This window comes from Colossoma macropomum, unplaced genomic scaffold, assembly GCF_904425465.1.
Source record: "Colossoma macropomum unplaced genomic scaffold, Colossoma_macropomum, whole genome shotgun sequence".
Classification (NCBI taxonomy): Eukaryota; Metazoa; Chordata; class Actinopteri; order Characiformes; family Serrasalmidae; genus Colossoma; species Colossoma macropomum.
The window spans coordinates 2,911,304-2,929,941 of NW_023494787.1; the positions used below are offsets into that span (position 1 = coordinate 2,911,304).

Sequence of the window (18,638 nt, forward strand, 5' to 3'; positions counted from 1 at the left end):
TAATTGTAAAATGCAATAATAATAATAATAGGTGAACATTATATATATTTTTAGATAGTTTGTTTTTCTTTATTTTTTTAAAATTTTTTGTACTGTTTTGCTTATTTTTTATTATTTTTATTACTTTTTCTTATTTTTGTTCTGTTTTTTTAAGCCATTGACTTTTTTTTTTAAATATGTGAGTAATTTATGTATTATAAAACACAGTGATGAGAATTATATTCATATAATCGCACACATTTTTCCGTTCGTTTTTTTCTCCCTTTTTTTCATTTATTTTGTTCTCTTTTGTTTATTTTTTATTTCTCATAGTTTTGTTGTTGTGAGCCGTAGATCCGTTTCTCGGTAATCCGCACCTCTGCCTGTTCCGCTGCTCTCCGGCTGATTATTATGCCTGTCCTCGGCCCACACTGCTTTGCTCCTGAAGAGTGTCCAGTCATTCTGCGTTAGCATTAGCGTTAGCTGTGCGTTCGGCTCCGGGTCAGTGCGCGGCGTTTCGGGGTGATTTGTGGTATTTATTTCGGGGTTATTTTACTCGGAGGGTTGAATTAAGCTCCGGATTTCGTTTCGTGATGAAGGAGTTGACCGCGAAGAAGCGCGACAGGGCTCGGGAGAGCCGCGGGGAGAAGCAGAAGGAGCCGGGGCCCGAGAGCGCGGCGGCGGAGCCCGAGCCCGAGCAGCCGGAGGAGGAGAGCGGGAGGCAGGACCTGAACACCCTGGAGGGTCAGAAACCCGACAATAACACCAGATATAGCGCCAACACAGCCGGGGCCGGAGGGCGGGAGAGGGGCGCTGATCACGCTGGAGGGACAAAGCTGAACATAGCTTCTTATTCACCAGCTTCTCGTCCGAATTTTTCGTTCCACCTTAAATGGTGCAGTAACTGATGCGCTATTTAAGGTGGACCGGAAAATTTGAATGAGAAGCTAACTTAAAAAGTGGGAACTCCACCATTTTTTTTTTAAATATCTGCATAAATAGATGGTTAAGATGTAAACAGAGTGGTTTGGTATGAAACGCTCCGTTCTGGAGAGACTTGCAGAGTCAGATCTGTTCACAGTGGTGGTGATAGGAACCAGACGTCCACCTCTAAAAGCTCCTCACAGAAAGTTCCTACATGAGATGGTTATGAATTCACTGCCTGATGCCTGAGGCACGGATTTTAAATTTTTTTACGTATTCATTTGTTTTCTATATATGTATCTATTTGTGTGTGTGTGTGTGTGTGTGTATATATATATATATATACACACACATACACACACACACACACACACAAATACCCATACATATATATGGACAGGTACTATAAATATATAAAATGCAATCTAAGACAGAAGTCTTAGGCCAGTTATGATCCTTCGTTTGGCCCAGGGGCCAGACTTTGGGCACCCCTGGAATTAGGCATCAAAAAAAAACAGTGTGGTAACGCTGGAATCCCGTAGAGATGCGATCATCATCATTATTATGGGCAGTTTGATAAACAAAAGATATTTTTTTAAGTGAAGATTGAAGGTTCTTTAGAAAAAGAGTGATGTCACATCAGTGGCTTTGCATGTCAGATTTATTTATAACAATAAGAAATGTTTTTAAGTTTGAAGTTAGCTGTTGTCAAAATTGAACGAAATATACATCAGCAGACAATTTTAGCCTTTGTGTCGGGAAATGCTGCAATAACACTCACCGAACGTCCCAAAGGAGTAGTTTTTCTCTTGGACCTTATCATTTAAAGTGGAGCTCCACCGATTTTTCAAAATTTGTGCATAAATCAGTGTTCGGGATGTAAACAGAGTGGTTTGGTGTGAAATGGTTCAGATGTCTTTACAGTGGTGGTGATAGGAACCAGGGGTCGCCATGACTACAACACAGATATAGACATTTTATTTACTATCCAGAACCACCAGCTATCGTAAAACAGTGTCTCAGTCATCAGGCAGTGAATTCATAACCATTTCATGTAGTAACTTTCTCTGAGGGAGCTTTTAGAGGTGGACGTCTGGTTCCTATCACCACCACTGTGAACAGTTCTGACACAGTAAGTTTCTCTAGAAGGGAGCGTTTCACACCACCGGAAAGCTTGAAAGCTCAGGATTCGATTTCCCACGAACTTTTTTTAAGGTCCGTTATTAACAGCAGTTATAATGTCTCATTTGCAACATCAGCACTGAATGAGACCAAATGCCAGTAAATCTGCGTGTCCTCACTTTCAAAGCCTCTCCGCCTCCACAGAGATGCCATAATCCAAAACATGATAACTGATAACACGGCAGGAGTCAGAGATCAGTTTAGGGATCTGCGAGTCAGGAGGAAATAAACTTCTCCGTTCTAAACTCTGTTACTCTGAGTCAGTTATTCATACGGGTATTCTGAAAAACTTGAGATGTTACCTTTCAAATGAGACCGAAATCAAGACTGTAGCAAGTATGTGGGAACAGCGTCCCCTTTACTTTGGGTATGCTGTTTCAGACAAAAATAGGGTGACAGTTGACAGGTTAAAGCAGCATACACCGGTTCAAAGACTGTGGATGTTTATGAAGAAATAAAGTTAAACGTCCACATGTTTACAAACTATTCGTCCATCTGTAACGTATGGATTATGTACAGTCACTGAAGGATTGGGCAGGGATGATTGACAGAAGGCAGTAAACCCCTGTGTTCCTCCCTCTGCAGATATCCGTGAGCATGTGAAGCAGATCGAGAAGGCCGTGTCCGGTAAGGAGCCGCGGTTTGTCCTGCGTGCGCTGCGAGCTCTGCCCTCCACCAGCCGCCGCCTCAACCTCAACGTGCTGCACAAAGCCATCTCGGGCTTCTACACCTCCAACGCCGCCAGCAAGGAGTTCCTGCTCGGCTTCCTGGAGGAGGTACAGCAAACAGCACTTTACAGAGGAGGCGCTAGGGTGGCGTCACAAACTTTAAACCGCTACAAACAAATGTAGTGGTTTAAAGTTCAGATGATTCGGTTGTTTTTCAGTTTTTACATACTTTAAAAATGCCTGTTTCCTTTACATTGTGTGTAAATTTCATGATGAATGGACCAAAAGAACCGGCCCAAAATAACTTGGAAAAAATTCTGGTTCCATTGACTTACATTTTGGAGATATGAGGTTTTGTCTCGACAGCAGTGAAATGCATTCATTGAGACACAACTTGGGACATGAAACAGTTCTAACTAATAATTTGGTGCTGTAACATGTTTAGAACGCAGTGCTGAGTAATGTTAAGCTAAGGCCGAAACATACTTCACACAAGGACGTGAACGCAGGTTCGAGCTACGCAGACAGGGTTTCATGTGTAGTTGCGTTCAAAAATGTGTCACAATGCATTTCATAACAATGCAAGCATGAGCTGCATTCCGAATGTCACAGCAGGGGGCGCTATAATGACAGCCAGGCCTGTCCAAGCGGTCTCGTACTGCCAGCTTGCTTCTCAACTGCCACAGCAGACAAGCAGTAAAAATATGATGCATTATGGCCTTTTCATTCCAGCAGAAGAGGTAAAGCAGCTCAGTCTCCTCTACTGTCTCTACTGAATAACAGCAGATCCTCTCTGATTTGTCCTCTAGCGCCCCCTTCAGAACTGAGTGTTTCAACTGCCACAGTATCATATGTATGGAGTCAAAAAGGGTCAAAAAGATTTTGAGCTTGTAAAACGATATTCACAAATGTACTGAAATTTGCAGTTGTGTTTGAGCAGCTACATACACGCAAAATCCAGATTCACAAATAATTTGGAATCTGCAAATATGAAACCAAAAAAAAGAGTAATAAATCAAATTAACAAATGTGTAAAAATATTTTGAATATGTAGAAAGGATTTTTGAATGTGTAATAAAGAATCAGTACTACTCAAATGATTTACATTGTGCCCGACCATAAAATCACGTGAAACGTTTGAAGTTCCAAGTGTGACAGCGGGAGTTTTTCAGTGTGACAGTACAAATCCGCAAACGCCTCTCTGTTTCTGTTTGTGTGAACTTCTTTACGACTACGGATTTTTGACCCTGTTTTGATGGCAAACTGATGGACCAATAGGAAAGCTTGAACTGGTCCAATCAGAAAGCGAGTTTGACTTATCCAATCACAGCACTGGCTGGTTACTGTCAGTCAAAGCTTTGGTACCCGCCCCTAATGGCGCTTTGCCCCGGGGGCATATGTGGACATATCGGTAGATTTTTCAATAGAGCAGTGAGTTTGTACAGAAGGGCAGAGCGTGTGCAGCGTGTTGGCCGAGTGCTGTCGTTTGCATTCACATGTTTGCATTGAGTCTGTTTCAGGCCTGATTCTCACGCTGTTGTTTTCACTCTCTGGAATGTGGTGCACCAGTTCAACAGCACAACCGGTGTTATCTATATATTAAACACAGCTAGGAGGCGGGATGGCTTATAAGCCAATTTTACCACCTTAAATGCATACAATGAACCAGAAAAGGCAGTTAAATCATTATTAATTCCTTTTTTTTGCCAATTAAGTTGGTTAAAATGTTGTGATCGTGACAGGCCCACTCGTATCTACAACATATTTGGTGATTAACTAATTAGAAGGAGAATGACAGGGCAGTCGTGGGCTGGAGGTTAGGGAACCAGCCTTGTGGTCGCCGGTTCGATCTCCTGAGCCAACAGTATGTGACTGAAGTGCACTTGAGCAAGGCACCTAACCCCCAACTGCTGCTCAAGTGTGCCCACTGTCCCCTAGTGTGTGTGTTCACTAGTGTGCATGTGGTGTTTCACTGGTTAAATGCAGAGGTGAAAATTCACTGTTGTGGGACTAATAAAGGTAAAAAAAAGAGAGAGAAATTAATTTTAGTGGTGAAATGTTTAGCAGTGAGGTTTCTTTCCTGTTGGGCCGCAAGCGTCCGGGCTATGATGTTTTGATCCGGGCTGTCTGGAAATGACCCAGAACCTTTATTCCATACAAATCGGCCAATCAAATTGCACACAAATTATGTGGCGACCCTCCTCGGGTAAAAGCAGTCCAGCTCCAGTATGGCCTTACACTGATTAAATCTACACACTTTTAAAAAAGATGTTTTTTTAGTAAAGGAAATGGTTCTGTGTAGAACTGCCAACGCTCAAAGAACTCTTTGTATGATTAAAGGGTTCTCTGCTTCATGAAAAGGTTCTTCAGATTGATTAAAAAAGTGCGTGAATGTGCTGTAGACCATTCTATATGTAATAATAACACCGTAACAATAGAAGAACCCCTTTGGATGCTATATAGAACCCTTTTTAAAAAACTACATCTACAGCACACTTTCCATCAGTCTGAAGAACCCTTTCATGATGCAGAAAACCCTTTGATGTGTTCATGGTTCTTTATGGTTTCATTTTCTTTACGAAAGAACCCTTAAAGAACCATCTTTTTTTAAAAAATGAGCGGGTTCTCATTTGTGTATATTGTGTGTTTTGTTTTGTTTTTTTTATTTAAATTTCTCTCTCTCTCTCTCTCTCTCTCTCTCTCTCTCTCTCTCTCTCTCTCTCTCTCTCTCTCTCTCTCTCTCCCAGCCCATGGACACTGAGGGAGACGTGCAGTTCAGGCCTCGTACTGGTAAAGCGGCGGCCACCCCTCTGATCCCTGAAGTGGAGGCTTATCTTCAGCTCCTGTTGGTGGTCTATCTCACCAACAACAAGCGCTACACTGAGGTGAGTGTTTTAAAGGGCTGCGTCAACACCGAATAACCAGGCTGACATCAAAATCAAACACATACTTCTGCTCCTGAAATCTGATTGGCTGAATCCGTTGTAAAATACTGTATATGTGGACACGTGAGCGCCTCGCATTAATGCGCTGATATGTTGCTGAGCGTAATGATAGACAGGGCCAGGCATCAACTTGTATGAAGCAAAGGGCTGAAAAGGTGCTAAACATACCCTACATAATGACCCGGTTCTTTTTAAACTTATTTTCTCAACAGCTGGAACGAGGCTGATCAGCTCAGGATCTTTTATTAATATTGAGTTTAAGGCTTTGAAGTGTTTACTGAAGGATTTACAGTGAAACAATGTAAAAAGTAAAGAACATTTAAAGGTGCAGTGTGTGAGATTAAGTGGCATCTAGTGGTGAGGTTGCAGACTGCACCCAGCTGAATCCCCTTCCCTCACCCCTCCCTTTCCAAGAGTGTAGTAGAACCTATGGTGGCCGTCAGTTTTTCTGCTGTCGTCTGTTCTGATTTTGTTTTTCTTCCTCATGTTTTCTCTTCTTTGACGGTGACGATTCACCCTCTCTCACTTTTTCTTCTGCTAAATAATAAGGCTGATCCTCCTTTTGTCAAAATTTGGGCCCTGAAACTTCTCACAAGACAAAATGGTCAGCAGCACCAGCAGCCACTGATTCTTCTTCTTTCTACGTCTTCCAGCCGAAGCTTCAGCGCCACCAAATTCAAGCTGCTGCTTCAGCGTAAAAATGCAAAACGCAACCTCTAGAGGCAGTGTTTGGTTTCTGGGCTACTCTAAAAACATAGCGGCGCAACATGGCGGCCTCTGTTAGAAGAGGAGCTGCTCCCTATGTAGATATGAAGGGCTCATTTCTAAGATAACAAAAACACAACAGTTCATAGTTACAGCTGATCATACACTGATGAACACATGGTTTTGTTTACTATATTATATTTCTGATAATAGAGCCCCCTAAATTTTACACACTGCACCTTTAACCAGAAGTTAAACGCAAATAGTAACAAGTATGATATTCTTTCAAATAAACCTGATGAGGCTTTTAACGGACAAAGGGAACATTATTAAAATACATTTTGAAAAGCTAGGTGTGCCCAAACTTTTCATGGGCAGTGTACATGCTCAGCATATTTCCCTGATATGTTTGGTACTTTTATGTGTGATCTTAGTTAATGACTCACCCCATGTTGTTGTGTAGTAGTATAAAATTCTGATGTTGAAGAGTTTGAAAGTCTTCCAGGGTTCTGTGAGCTTCTGTAAGTGACTACATCCTTGTGTGTTTCAGGCTCAGAAGGTGTCGGATGACCTCCTGCAGAAGATCAGCTCTCAGAACCGCAGAGCTCTGGATCTGGTGGCGGCAAAGTGCTACTACTACCACTGCCGCGTCTACGAGTTTCTCAACCAGCTGGACGCCGTGCGCAGGTGGGCAACCCTGAGGGCTGTAAATCTCTGAGCTCACAGTGATTCGATTACGATTCTTTAGGAAACAAATTTGACCACAATTTGATTCAGATTATTTTTGCTGTTTTTATATGTTTTAAAATACACTGAATACACAAGTGGAGGATCTGTTTACACAGTAGTGGAATATAAACACTGTGTATATATAACATATAGCTGGTAGATAAATAATAATAAAAAAAAGATTATTTTTTCTGACAGCACTATTTAAATTAGAATCTCTCTTCCAATTTGGACTTCTTCTTTTTCAGGGACTTTCAGTTGTCAAAAGTTTTAATTGTCAAAATTTTTAAGTGTCAATAAGTTTATTTTAGCCAAAACCTGAGCATGTGACGTCATTACTTTATATTACAACACAAACCGTTAGAAGCCTGATGAGAGCTTCTCTGTGCTGGGATTGAACTTTGCTGTCCCACACAGGACAAAAGTAACTTAACCATTCAGCTATACAGCCAATTACCAAACACACACAGCAGCTCAAACACTCTACACGCCTGTTTAACACTCCAAACATTAGGATTGAGAGTTTTAAATGTGCGAGGCAGTAAATGGCTGCTGTCACAACACACATATTTAAATATTCGTTCTTGGGTGCCCATATAAAAGAGATTTTGTTTTTGAATCCTTTATTAAAAAAAGCTACTGGTTGTGCTGACTGTGCTCCAGCCTTTCAGTGCATATAAAATGTGCTCTCAGTTCTGATGTTAGCAGCTTTTAGTATTTCATTTTTTTTTAATTTTGCACAATAGTGAGCTTTTGTAACTTAGTATTTTGCTATTTGCTTAAAAGGGGAGATTAGTTACATTTCTGTTTACACAGGTAAAAAATGTCTGTACTTGAAACTCGTCCAGTCAGATTTAAATAATAATTTATCGCTTCTCATTTCGTCATTGTGATATCACAGCTTTATCGAACATCACGTTTGAAGTCCATATCGTCAAGCCGTAGTGGGAGTGATAAGATTACTGATAACCATATTAGTTTCACACTCAAAATGTAATACATTACCAGCGTAACTTTAACGCCAGTGTTTGCACTCCTGCAAGTCACCATCACTGTCGGAAATGCAGAATTATAGTGTAGTTATAATGTCATATATATATATATATATATATATATATATATATATATATATATATATATATATGTATATGTATATGTATATATATATATATATGTATATATATGTATGTATGTATGTATGCATGTATACGTGTATGTGTGTGTTCAGTGAATACATCACATGGGTCAGATTTAAAGATCTGTCCAATGCTGATATTAATATTGTTATTATAATGTAATATTGTTATATTGTTAAAGCAGATATCTGCTGATGCAGATAAGATTCCAGTATCATTGTGCTTCCCACAAAACGTGCATTTCTTGCCACTTGTCTCGAGCAGTACAACACTAGAATAATACAAAATTCCCCATTTTTACTCACAAAACTGAAAACTCAAGTGCAAAAACACAAAAAAAAGTCCTGCCACCAAAATCGAGACGTCTCTGTGTTTCCTGGTAATATATTGGCTTCTGTTCAGCCCTCCAGGTAGTTATTCAGGAATAGTTCTCTTGTGCAGGTCGTTATTAATTTACATTGTGATGTTTTGTGTGGGAAAATGAGAATTGTCCTTTCTCTGTAACTGTGGCAGTTTCCTGCACACGCGCCTGAGGACGGCCACGTTACGACACGATTCAGACGGCCAGGCTACACTCCTGAACCTGCTGCTGCGCAACTACCTGCAGTACAACCTGTACGACCAGGCTGAGAAACTGGTGTCCAAATCAGTCTTCCCAGAGCTGGCCAACAACAACGAGTGGGCTCGCTACCTCTACTATACAGGTCAGTTAATTGGTCAATAACAGTATTGATTATGGAAAAAAGCCTTAAAACATTGTTTACCTAAAAACAAAAGCCTCTATAATGTTCACATGATCCACACAGTCACTCTGACACACTGTAATACACTACAGGAAGTGTAGGGGGCGATATGGCTTCTACTGTTTCATTTAAAAAGCTCTATAATGTTCATATGATCCACACAGTCACTCTGACAAACTGTAATACACTACAGGAAGTGTAGGGGGCGATATGGCTTCTACTGTTTCATTTAAAAAGCCTCTATAATGTTCATATGATCCACACAGTCACTGACAGACTGTAATACAGTACAGGAAGTGTAGGGGGCGATATGGCTTCTACTGTTTCATTTAAAAAGCCTCTATAATGTTCATATGATCCACACAGTCACTGACAGACTGTAATACAGTACAGGAAGTGTAGGGGGCGATATGGCTTCTACTGTTTCATTTAAAAAGCCTCTATAAGAATCTATAATGTTTATGATAAAATAACAGTCAGTAGATTTACTGTTAGTTGTGTCCTTAAACCTGGAGACTTTTTTTTCTAGTTTTCTTAATTTTCTGTAAGTGAAAAAGCTGGAAGGACCCCACACAGCATCTGTGTGGTCATCACTGTAACTGATTAACCTCTAATAGTGCCTGTCAGTACTTTCTGTGTTGTACTGTGCTGTTTGAGTAAATGTTGTTTTTCTGCAGGACGTATTAAGGCGATCCAGCTGGAGTATTCTGAAGCCCGGAGGACTCTGACCAATGCACTACGCAAAGCCCCCCAGCACACCGCCGTGGGTTTCAAACAAACTGTGAGTGTAATGAAGAGGTCAGACCTGTACTGACCCTTTATCTGCTTTACAGGTGTCTCACGTTATGTATAACTAGCAGCCGCTCAACTGAGGACTTAAGGCACATATCAATGTATGCAGCTCTCTCTCTTATGTAGTTGTAGTTGATCAGCTAAGACATGTTTGGTGTCTGAAGTTTATTTCTTTAGTTTGAACACCAGAGCTACAAGGCTAACGTAGCTAACAAGTAATGGAAGCATATACTCCACCAATTAGCATGGCGCTAACTGCAGTCATCACTTTAACTTTGTAGCTCCAGTGAAAAACTGAAAGCACATTTCGGACAAACCTCTTTCCTTTTTTATTCAAACATTTATCTTGTTTTTATATATATATATATATATATATATATATATATATATATATATATATAACCATTTTCTACTATTTATTATTTATTAGTTTTTGTTTTGTTTTTTTTTTCAATTCTTTCTCTGTTGTTTTTGCTTTGTATTGTGAAGCACTTTGAGCTGCATTTTTAATGTATGAAAGCTGCTATATAAATAAACATTCTTGGTTGATTGGCTACCTTTTTTGACATTTTGGCACAGTTGGGACAGGACACTGATCAAATTCCATATTTTGTTGATTTTCTATCTGAAAATAATATTATCTACACTGAACAAGCTTGAATATGGCAGTTTTTTATTTGTTTATTTGCTGAGTTTAAATAAACAAAAAATATAAAATTGGCATTTTTTTTTATGCATTTTTAATACGTTTTTTTATGTCCATATAATCAGTACTTGTGCAATAAAATGTGTAAATGATGTGTTGACTTGTTTGCGCATATAAAAGCAATAAAATGTTATCTGACCAGGGCTGCCCAAACTTTTGCGAGTGACTCTTTATTGTGATTTTTAGTGAATAGTACACATTTAAGGAATGTATATAATTGAATTGAGTGACATTGAAGGTTTCTTTCTTTGTCTTCTTCCAGGTGCATAAGCTGCTGATAGTAGTGGAGCTGTTACTGGGGGAGATTCCGGACCGGCTCCAGTTCCGCCAGCCGTCTCTGAAGAGATCTCTCATGCCCTACTTCCTCCTCACTCAGGGTAAACATCACTGTCCTCTCTCTCAGGGTAGACGTCCCCCTGTCCTCTCTCTCTCAGGGTAGACGTCCCCCTCTCCCCTCTCTCTCGGGGTAGACATTCCCCTCTCCCCTCTCTCTCGGGGTAGACATTCCCCTCTCCTCTCTCTCTCTCAGGGTAGACATCCCCCTCTCCTCTCCCTCTCGGAATAAACGTCCCCCTCTCCTCTCTCTCTCGGGGTAGACATTCCCCTCTCCTCTTTCTCGGGGTAGACATTCCCCTCTCCTCTCTCTCTCAGGGTAGACATCCCCCTCTCCTCTCCCTCTCGGAGTAGACATTCCCCTCTCCTCTCTCTCGGGGTAGACATGCCCCTCTCCTCTCCCTCTCGGAGTAGACATTCCCCTCTCCTCTCTCTCGGGGTAGACATTCCCCTCTCCTCTGTCTCGGGGTAGACGTCCCCCTCTCCTCTCTCTCCGGGGAAGACGTCCCCCTCTCCTATCTCTCTCGGGGTAAACGTCCCCCTCTCCTCTCTCTCTCGGGGTAGACGTCCCCCTCTCCTCTCTCTCTCGGGGAAGACGTCCCCCTCTCCTCTCGGGGTGGACGTCCCCCTCTCCTCTCTCTCTCGGGGAAGATGTCCCCCTCTTTTCTGTCCGTCGGGGTAAACATCCCCCTCTTTTTTCTCTCTCTCTCTCTCGCTCGCTCTCTCTCTCTCTCTCAGCGTAAACGTCCCCCTCTTCTCTCTCTCGGGGTAAACGTCCCCCCCTCTTTTCTGTCTCTCTCGGGGTAAACGTCCCCCTCTTTTCTGTCTCTCGGGGTAAATGTCCCCCTCTCCTCTCTCTCTCTCGGGGTAAATGTCCCCCTCTCCTCTCTCTCTCTCGGGGTAAACGTCCCCCTCTTTTCTGTCTCTCGGGGTAAATGTCCCCCTCTCCTCTCTCTTTCGGAGCAACTGTCCCCCCTCTTCTCTCTCAGGGGTAGGCGTCCTCCTCTCCTTAGAGCTTAGCTCACTCTTCTTTGGCACTTTAGTAGTTAACATGCATCTTCTTTGTGTTGTTTTGTGTTCAGCGGTGAGGACTGGGAATCTGGCCAAGTTTAACCAGGTCCTGGATCAGTTTGGAGAGAAGTTTCAGACCGACGGCACCTACACGCTCATCATCCGCCTGCGACACAATGTGATCAAAACAGGTGACTGTGCAGCTCACTAAATACAGCTCCTTCTGTATTTTCTTAATTAATTGAAATATCAGCCTCACTGCTGTGGCTGATTAAACTTCAAACTCAGAGATGTTCGTCACAGCCTGCTTTTTATGTACGTTAAAGGGGAATTCCACCATTTTTTCTAAAATTGTGTAATTCGGTGTTTAAGATGTAATCAGAGAGATTCAGAGTGGTTTGGTGTGAAGTGGTTCAGATGTCTTTACAGTAGTGGTGATGGGAACCAGGGGTCGCCATGACTACAACACAAATATAGACATTTTTTTTAAATGGAATTAGAAAAATCAGTGGAAAGCCCATTTGAGTATAATTAAAGTAAATAAAAAATGTGAAATGCTAAATAATGTCATATCACTGTCACATCACAATAACCAGCTGCCCTTTGAACATTTAATGATGAGTGGAACAATAGAAATAAGTCAAAATGACTTGAGAGAAAAATCTTTCTAAAATTTACATACATTAAAGTTTTCCGTTTCCCGTCTAGAGTTACCACATCAGAGATGATGATGGGCAGCCACTTTTTCTCACTTTATTTACAACGAATGAGTTGATGTAATATGTAAACACTGTTAAAGCTACAAAATTCAACTGTTCACTGATCCATATAGTCCAGCAACAAAAATGGTCCTTTGTTAATTTATTGTATTTGTGATGTCACAAAAATAAACATGTATATCTGCCTGTTTAGCCTACAGCAGGTTAGCCCCACCCTTTCAGACTGAAGTTAAAAGGAGTGTTTTAGCCTGGGCTGCTTTTGGAATGAGGGCATATTTTGGGATTTTGACCCCTTAAAGGGTTATTTGCGTTGGCAGGTTTTGATATCACTGGAAATGAATTAATAAAACCTTCACTGTACAAATGCTCGGTTAGACAGTGTGTAATGTGATGCGTTTCTTCTGTACAGGTGTGAGAATGATCAGCTTGTCATATTCCCGCATTTCACTGGCCGACATCGCTCAGAAACTGCAGCTGGACAGCCCTGAGGACGCAGAGTTCATCGTGGCCAAGGTAATGAAATGAAGAGACAATAAAGATGAAATAATCACTCAACAGACTCTCAGTAACATCAACAACATATCAGTGATGTAGCAGCAGTGAAAACAATCAGTAGATTATCAGTAAACTTTTAATTAACTATGTAAATAGTAATGTTTATAATCTGCTAAATTCCTTTGTTTTTGTTTTTTTTTTTTTACTTTATTTGGAGTCCAAGGATCTGTAGATGTTTAACTGAGAGGAACTCAACATTAACTGGTTTAATACAGACCATCAACATCCTCAACAATCTGTTACAGATACATTATTCACGTTTACATGCAGCCTGATAATCCATTAATAATCTGACTAATAGCTCAATCGGAATAGAATACGTCCATGTAAACAACTCAGTCGGAATAGTCTAGTCTGATTGAGGCCATTTGGAATGCAGTTTCTATCCGACTGATCGAGGTGGGTAATCCTGTAAATAATCAGTTAAATAGAAGAATAATATCCGTGTAAACGCCTGTATCTGATTACATTCCCTATCGGAAAGTTTAAGTCTGTTCTGATCATGTTCGTCGCGTCATAGTGAAAGTTTATACCGTTCAACATGGCGGAGCAGAAACTGGTCTGCAGAGGAGACGAAGTTTATGCTCTGATCTTTAAAAGACGGCGGTGGGACGGACGTCCATCTTATGTGTCTCAGAACACGACGTCCTCCTTTCGGCCTTCTTTAATAAGGACATGTGAAGGACGTTTTCCTGAGTCTGACATCGTTTTAAAGTAATTAAAAACACAAGCACTGCTCACTGCTGCTCATCTCACTCTGACTGGACTCACGTGATGCTGGTTGTCATGGTAACGCCTACACTAAGCGGTTCTCTAGACATGCACGGAATTGTGGATCTGATTACTTGTAGTGAGCATGTAAACAGAGATTTTCATCAGACTGTTGAGTAGAGTGAGAATAACCACCTCAGTCTTAATCTATAATCGGAATGTATTTAATCAGATTGGCAAAAACCTTTGCCTGTAAACACAGAGACTGACACCATTCTGTACCTGGAGCTTCACCAGAGTAGGGTTTGGTTATATTTAGGGTTAGGATTAGGTCCAAGGTGAGGGTTAGGAATAGGTTTTGGGTTGAGGTTAAGGTTAGGATTAGGGCCAGACTGAGGGTTAGGATTCGTTTTCGGTTAAGGTTTGGGTTGGGAGTAGGGCCAGGGTGAGTATTAGGTTTTGAGTAAGGTTGGTTAAGGTTGGGTTTTGCTCAAAGGAAGCAACATATGAAGTCTACTTCATGTTATATAACATTACGTACGTAAAGTAGATGTAATGTATTAACAGTATATGTTTAATATGTTTACCACAGTGTTCACTGCTGCACTGCTGCTACTTCACTAATATGTTGTTGGTGTGTTACTGATGCTCCTTTAAGAGTTTATTAATCATCTACAAAGGACCACTCAAAATAAAGTGTTACCGAAAATAACACAGAGCCCCAACCAAGCACACCACCATGTTTCCGAATCATGTGTGAATCTGCAGGCTATCCGTGACGGAGTGATCGAAGCCAGTATAAACCATGAGAAAGGCTACGTTCAGTCGAAGGAGACCATGGACATATACGGCACTCGCGAGCCTCAGCTGGCCTTCCATCAGCGCATCTCCTTCTGTCTGGACATCCACAACATGTCTGTCAAGGTACGCCAAGTTATTTATTACATGAACACATTGTTTTATGACCTAAAGAAAAAACACACAAGCAGGTGAATGAGTGTACTTTTGTTTAATGTAGGAATATAAACAATATAAGCAAATAAATACAGCTACGTTTGTTTTTTTGTGGTAATCATTCATGTGCATCCTCCAGATGTTCTCCACAGATGTGGCTATGGTTTCCAGGGACTGGTTCCTGGTGATAAATTGTTCTGTAATCTCTCCACAGGCCATGAGGTTTCCACCCAAGGCTTACAATAAAGACCTGGAGTCTGCAGAGGTAACAAGTCACACTCTCTTCCCATTAAAGTCCAGAGTTTAAGACCTGGGAACCACAAACCGTCTCTGCTGCGTCGTTTACAAACACACAACCGTTTTACCTTCTTCAAGGGTTGTTTAGTAAAGACAGTGGTTCTAGATAGAATCTTGAACACTAAAAGAACCATTTGCATTCTTACATGGTTCTTTGCATGGTGAAAGTGTTGTATATGGTTCTGTATAGCATCAAAAATGATACTTATTCTTTCCGGGCTCCCGAGTGGCGCAACCGTCTAAGCGTTGGCCCTCTCATCAGGAGATCGCGAGTTCGATCCCTGGTGATGCTGCAGCCGTCCGTAGCCGGGAGTCCAAGAGAGCACAGTTGGCCTCGCTCTCTCTGGGTGGGTAGGATGGCCCCTCCTTCTCCCCCCATCACTCAGCGCGATGCTAGTCAGCGCAGGCGTCTGTTAGCTGACGTAACAGATCTGGCGGTTGGCGCTTTCCTCCGAGCGCGTTCGGCTGTCCAGTGACGTTGCGTAAGCGGCAGCTCGAAAAGAAGCGGTGGTTTCACAGGTATCGGAGGAAGCCTGTGTTAGCCTTCACCCTCCTAGCGTTGATAGCATGGTGTGACTGGGGGAGTCCTAACTAGCGGGTGGAATTGGAGACGACTAAATTGGGGAGAAAATCGGGTAAAAAAAAAAAAAATGATACTTATTCAAGGGTTCTTTAGTAAAGAAAATGATTCTGTGTATGGTTCTATAGGGCACCAAAAAGGCTTCTGCTGCACCATGCGAAGAACCATGTAAGCATGCAAATGGTTCCTCAGATTGATGGAGAATGTGTTGTATATGGTTCTTTATAGCACCAAAAGACTTCTGGTGTTGTTACAATGTCAAGCTTGTATATAATAGCAGAACCCTTTTTAGTGGTATATAGAACCATATACACCCTTAAAAATGATGGTTCTTCAAGGGCTCTTTAAAGAAAATGTTTCTATGTAGAACCATGAACTCTCACAGAACCCTTTGCATTCTTTCTAGTTCTTTGCATTGAGAAAGCGTTCTTCAGATTGATGGAGAAGGTGCTGTAAATGGTTCTACTATGTCATGCTTGATATCATAACAAAAGAAGAACCCTTTTTGGTGCAATATGAAATCCTTTTCAAAAAGGTTCTGTATAGAACCATTTAAAGCAGTTCTCCATTAATATGATGAAAACTTTCATGATGCAAAGAACCATTTAATCATGCAATGTGTTCTTTGAGAGTTCATGGTTCTAATACAGAACCATTTTCTTTGCTAAAAGTCCTTGAAGAACCATCTTTTTTAAGAGTGTGCAACAAAATCTCAATCAGTCTGGAGAACCATTTAAGCATGAAATGGTTCTATGTCCAACTAGTGGTTGAAAATAGAAGCTCTTTTTAAGAGGTAGGTCTTAGGACTCAAAGATTATCACTTGCCTTTTTTTTGCAAACTATTCAAGGGCCCAAATCATGGAACACGGAACTTTCCTTACTTTTTAAATATAAAATAAAAGTAAAGCAATGAATATAAGAAGAGTGTGATGATGTATGTCAACATTGTTGGTATCAAAACATACAGTTCATTTCCTGCTTCATAAACGGACACAGAAGCTGCAAAAGCAGCCCGGTTTGAAATCTGAGAGTGTTTACATGCACTTAATAATCTGAGAACTGCTCTGATCGTGTCAGTAACTGGTTCAGTGTTATTTTCATGCTCTTGAGTAATCAGATAATGGGGAAACTGGGTCTACTTGAGTCAGACAGTAATCAGGTTTCTGCTTTACAGCCAGCCAATAAACTCACGGAATAAGATGTGACATAAACATAACGTAAACCTCAGATGTCATGCTGCTTTTTTTATATCATCAGGCCACTTTAAATGAAAAATATGACTGTACATCATCTAGAAGATGAAGAATATGTAAACTCTTTATTTTAAGAATGTAGTTGGTCTTTTATTTGTTTGCTTGTTTTTTGTTACTTTTTACTCTTTTGCTCTACTTTACATTATTTATGTTGCATTATCTATTTGAAAAACTTAAAAAAAATGATTTGTATTACATTTAAATTTAAATCTTACATAATATGTACCCATTTTTAACCATACTGATGATGATGATGATGATGATTTTTATTATTATTATTATTATTACTACTACTATTACTATTATTATTATTATTATTATTATTATTATTAGGGTTTTTTTTTGCTTAATTATTTGTATCCACAGGAGCGAAGGGAGAGGGAGCAGCAGGACCTGGAGTTCGCTAAAGAGATGGCAGAAGACGACGACGACAGTTTCCCATGATCCAACAGGGCAGAAGAAGCCCGACCCGTGTTTTTCCTCTTATTTCTTTATCTAGCCTTCTGTTTTGCTCCAGTCCTCTCTAAACAAACGCCCGGCGCTGACGCCAGCCCATTCAGTACAGTTCATCTGCCCACAGCCTGGACCTAAACCAGCCTGAATCTGTCCTGCTTTTGTAGGTGCTTAACTTTCAGCACAGTGTGTGGGGGGGCCAAACACACTGGGACCCTTAGAGACAGGACCCATTAATGTCTGCATTGGACCCCTTATATAACTACTTACCATTGACAATTAGCTTACATTACAACACCAGCTTGGTTATGACACAGCAGTAGCAACTATCAAGCAAATTGCAAGGTAATTTTTTAATACCTGAGGCCCCTGAAGTTCTAGTTACGCTGCTGCATCACCTGTTCAGTTCAAAGACGTTTCTTTAGCCTTTCATTAACTCTATAATCGGAGCCCAGCATATCAGAACTAAATTAGAGAATCCAGGGCATGGAAACCAAAGCTGAAACCATAGCTTGCATAAACCCCAGATTCAGGATGACGTGTGCCAGGCTGTGGTCACCGATGTAAAATCCACTCAGTATGAGATCCGTCTCTTTTTTTTGCAATCTCTTATGCATTACTGCGTATGGTTGGAATGACAGAACGTGAAACTGAAAAAACGAGACAACCGTTCTGCTTTCGCCAACCACTTTTTTCCAAGGAAAAGTAGTCATAGCCTTATTACGAGTCACTCTCAGACAGTTTAACATTTCCCAACCTGAAATTTTGCGAGCTGATGTAAGCTGGCTGATAGCCAAGACACTGTATAGTAAGGGGACTCTTCCTGTTCTACCGAAGACAATGTGTGTGGTTTGTTTCGCAAGAGGTGATTGAGTGTACAATTAAAGTTTCTTTTCTATGAATAACATTTTGTGTGATTTGAGTGGTTTTCATTTGAAAAAGAGGTCAATAAGCTTCTTTTCTATCTGGAGGCTGTTTGCCTTTCCTACGAAGTATGAACATTCATATTTAGCAGGAAAGCTGCTCATTTAAAGAGCACTAGAGCTGTACATTAAAAGAGAACTGCCAGATGTGCAAGCAAGACTCAGGAAAGGCAGTGGAACAAGGGGTATCATTGCTGATGTACACTGGGTGCTTAAAAAAGACTATAAGTCCAACAGTCGAAAGACAGGACCACAGCTCAATATAAAGAATGAAAATGGGAAAGAGAGCTAGCTTTACCACTGATGATGAAGATAAGAGACATTTTGGTTCCTTGGATTA

The 18,638-nt window shown here is 40.9% G+C and overlaps 1 protein-coding gene across 1 annotated transcript; it reads left to right on the forward strand.

Moving 5' to 3' along the window:
- Nucleotides 1-408: 408 nt before the first annotated feature.
- On the forward strand, nt 409-18,282 carry psmd3 (proteasome 26S subunit, non-ATPase 3). The gene is made up of 12 exons (XM_036565864.1): nt 409-723; nt 2,671-2,861; nt 5,501-5,638; nt 6,954-7,090; nt 8,782-8,972; nt 9,689-9,792; nt 10,772-10,886; nt 11,925-12,044; nt 12,982-13,085; nt 14,607-14,762; nt 15,007-15,057; nt 17,289-18,282. The coding sequence occupies exons 1-12, from the start codon at nt 573-575 to the stop codon at nt 17,364-17,366; spliced, it is 1,536 nt and encodes a 511-aa protein (XP_036421757.1). The 5' UTR covers nt 409-572; the 3' UTR covers nt 17,367-18,282.
- The last annotated feature ends 356 nt before the right edge of the window (nt 18,283-18,638 follow it).

Bases quoted from the DNA above. Each gene is read 5' to 3' on its own strand.
- psmd3 (XM_036565864.1), top strand. From the start codon at position 573: ATGAAGGAGTTGACCGCGAAGAAGCGCGACAGGGCTCGGGAGAGCCGC. The intron at 10,887-11,924 runs GTAAACATCACT...TTTTGTGTTCAG, and splicing joins CTACTTCCTCCTCACTCAGG to CGGTGAGGACTGGGAATCTG. The intron at 12,045-12,981 runs GTGACTGTGCAG...TCTTCTGTACAG, and splicing joins ACACAATGTGATCAAAACAG to GTGTGAGAATGATCAGCTTG.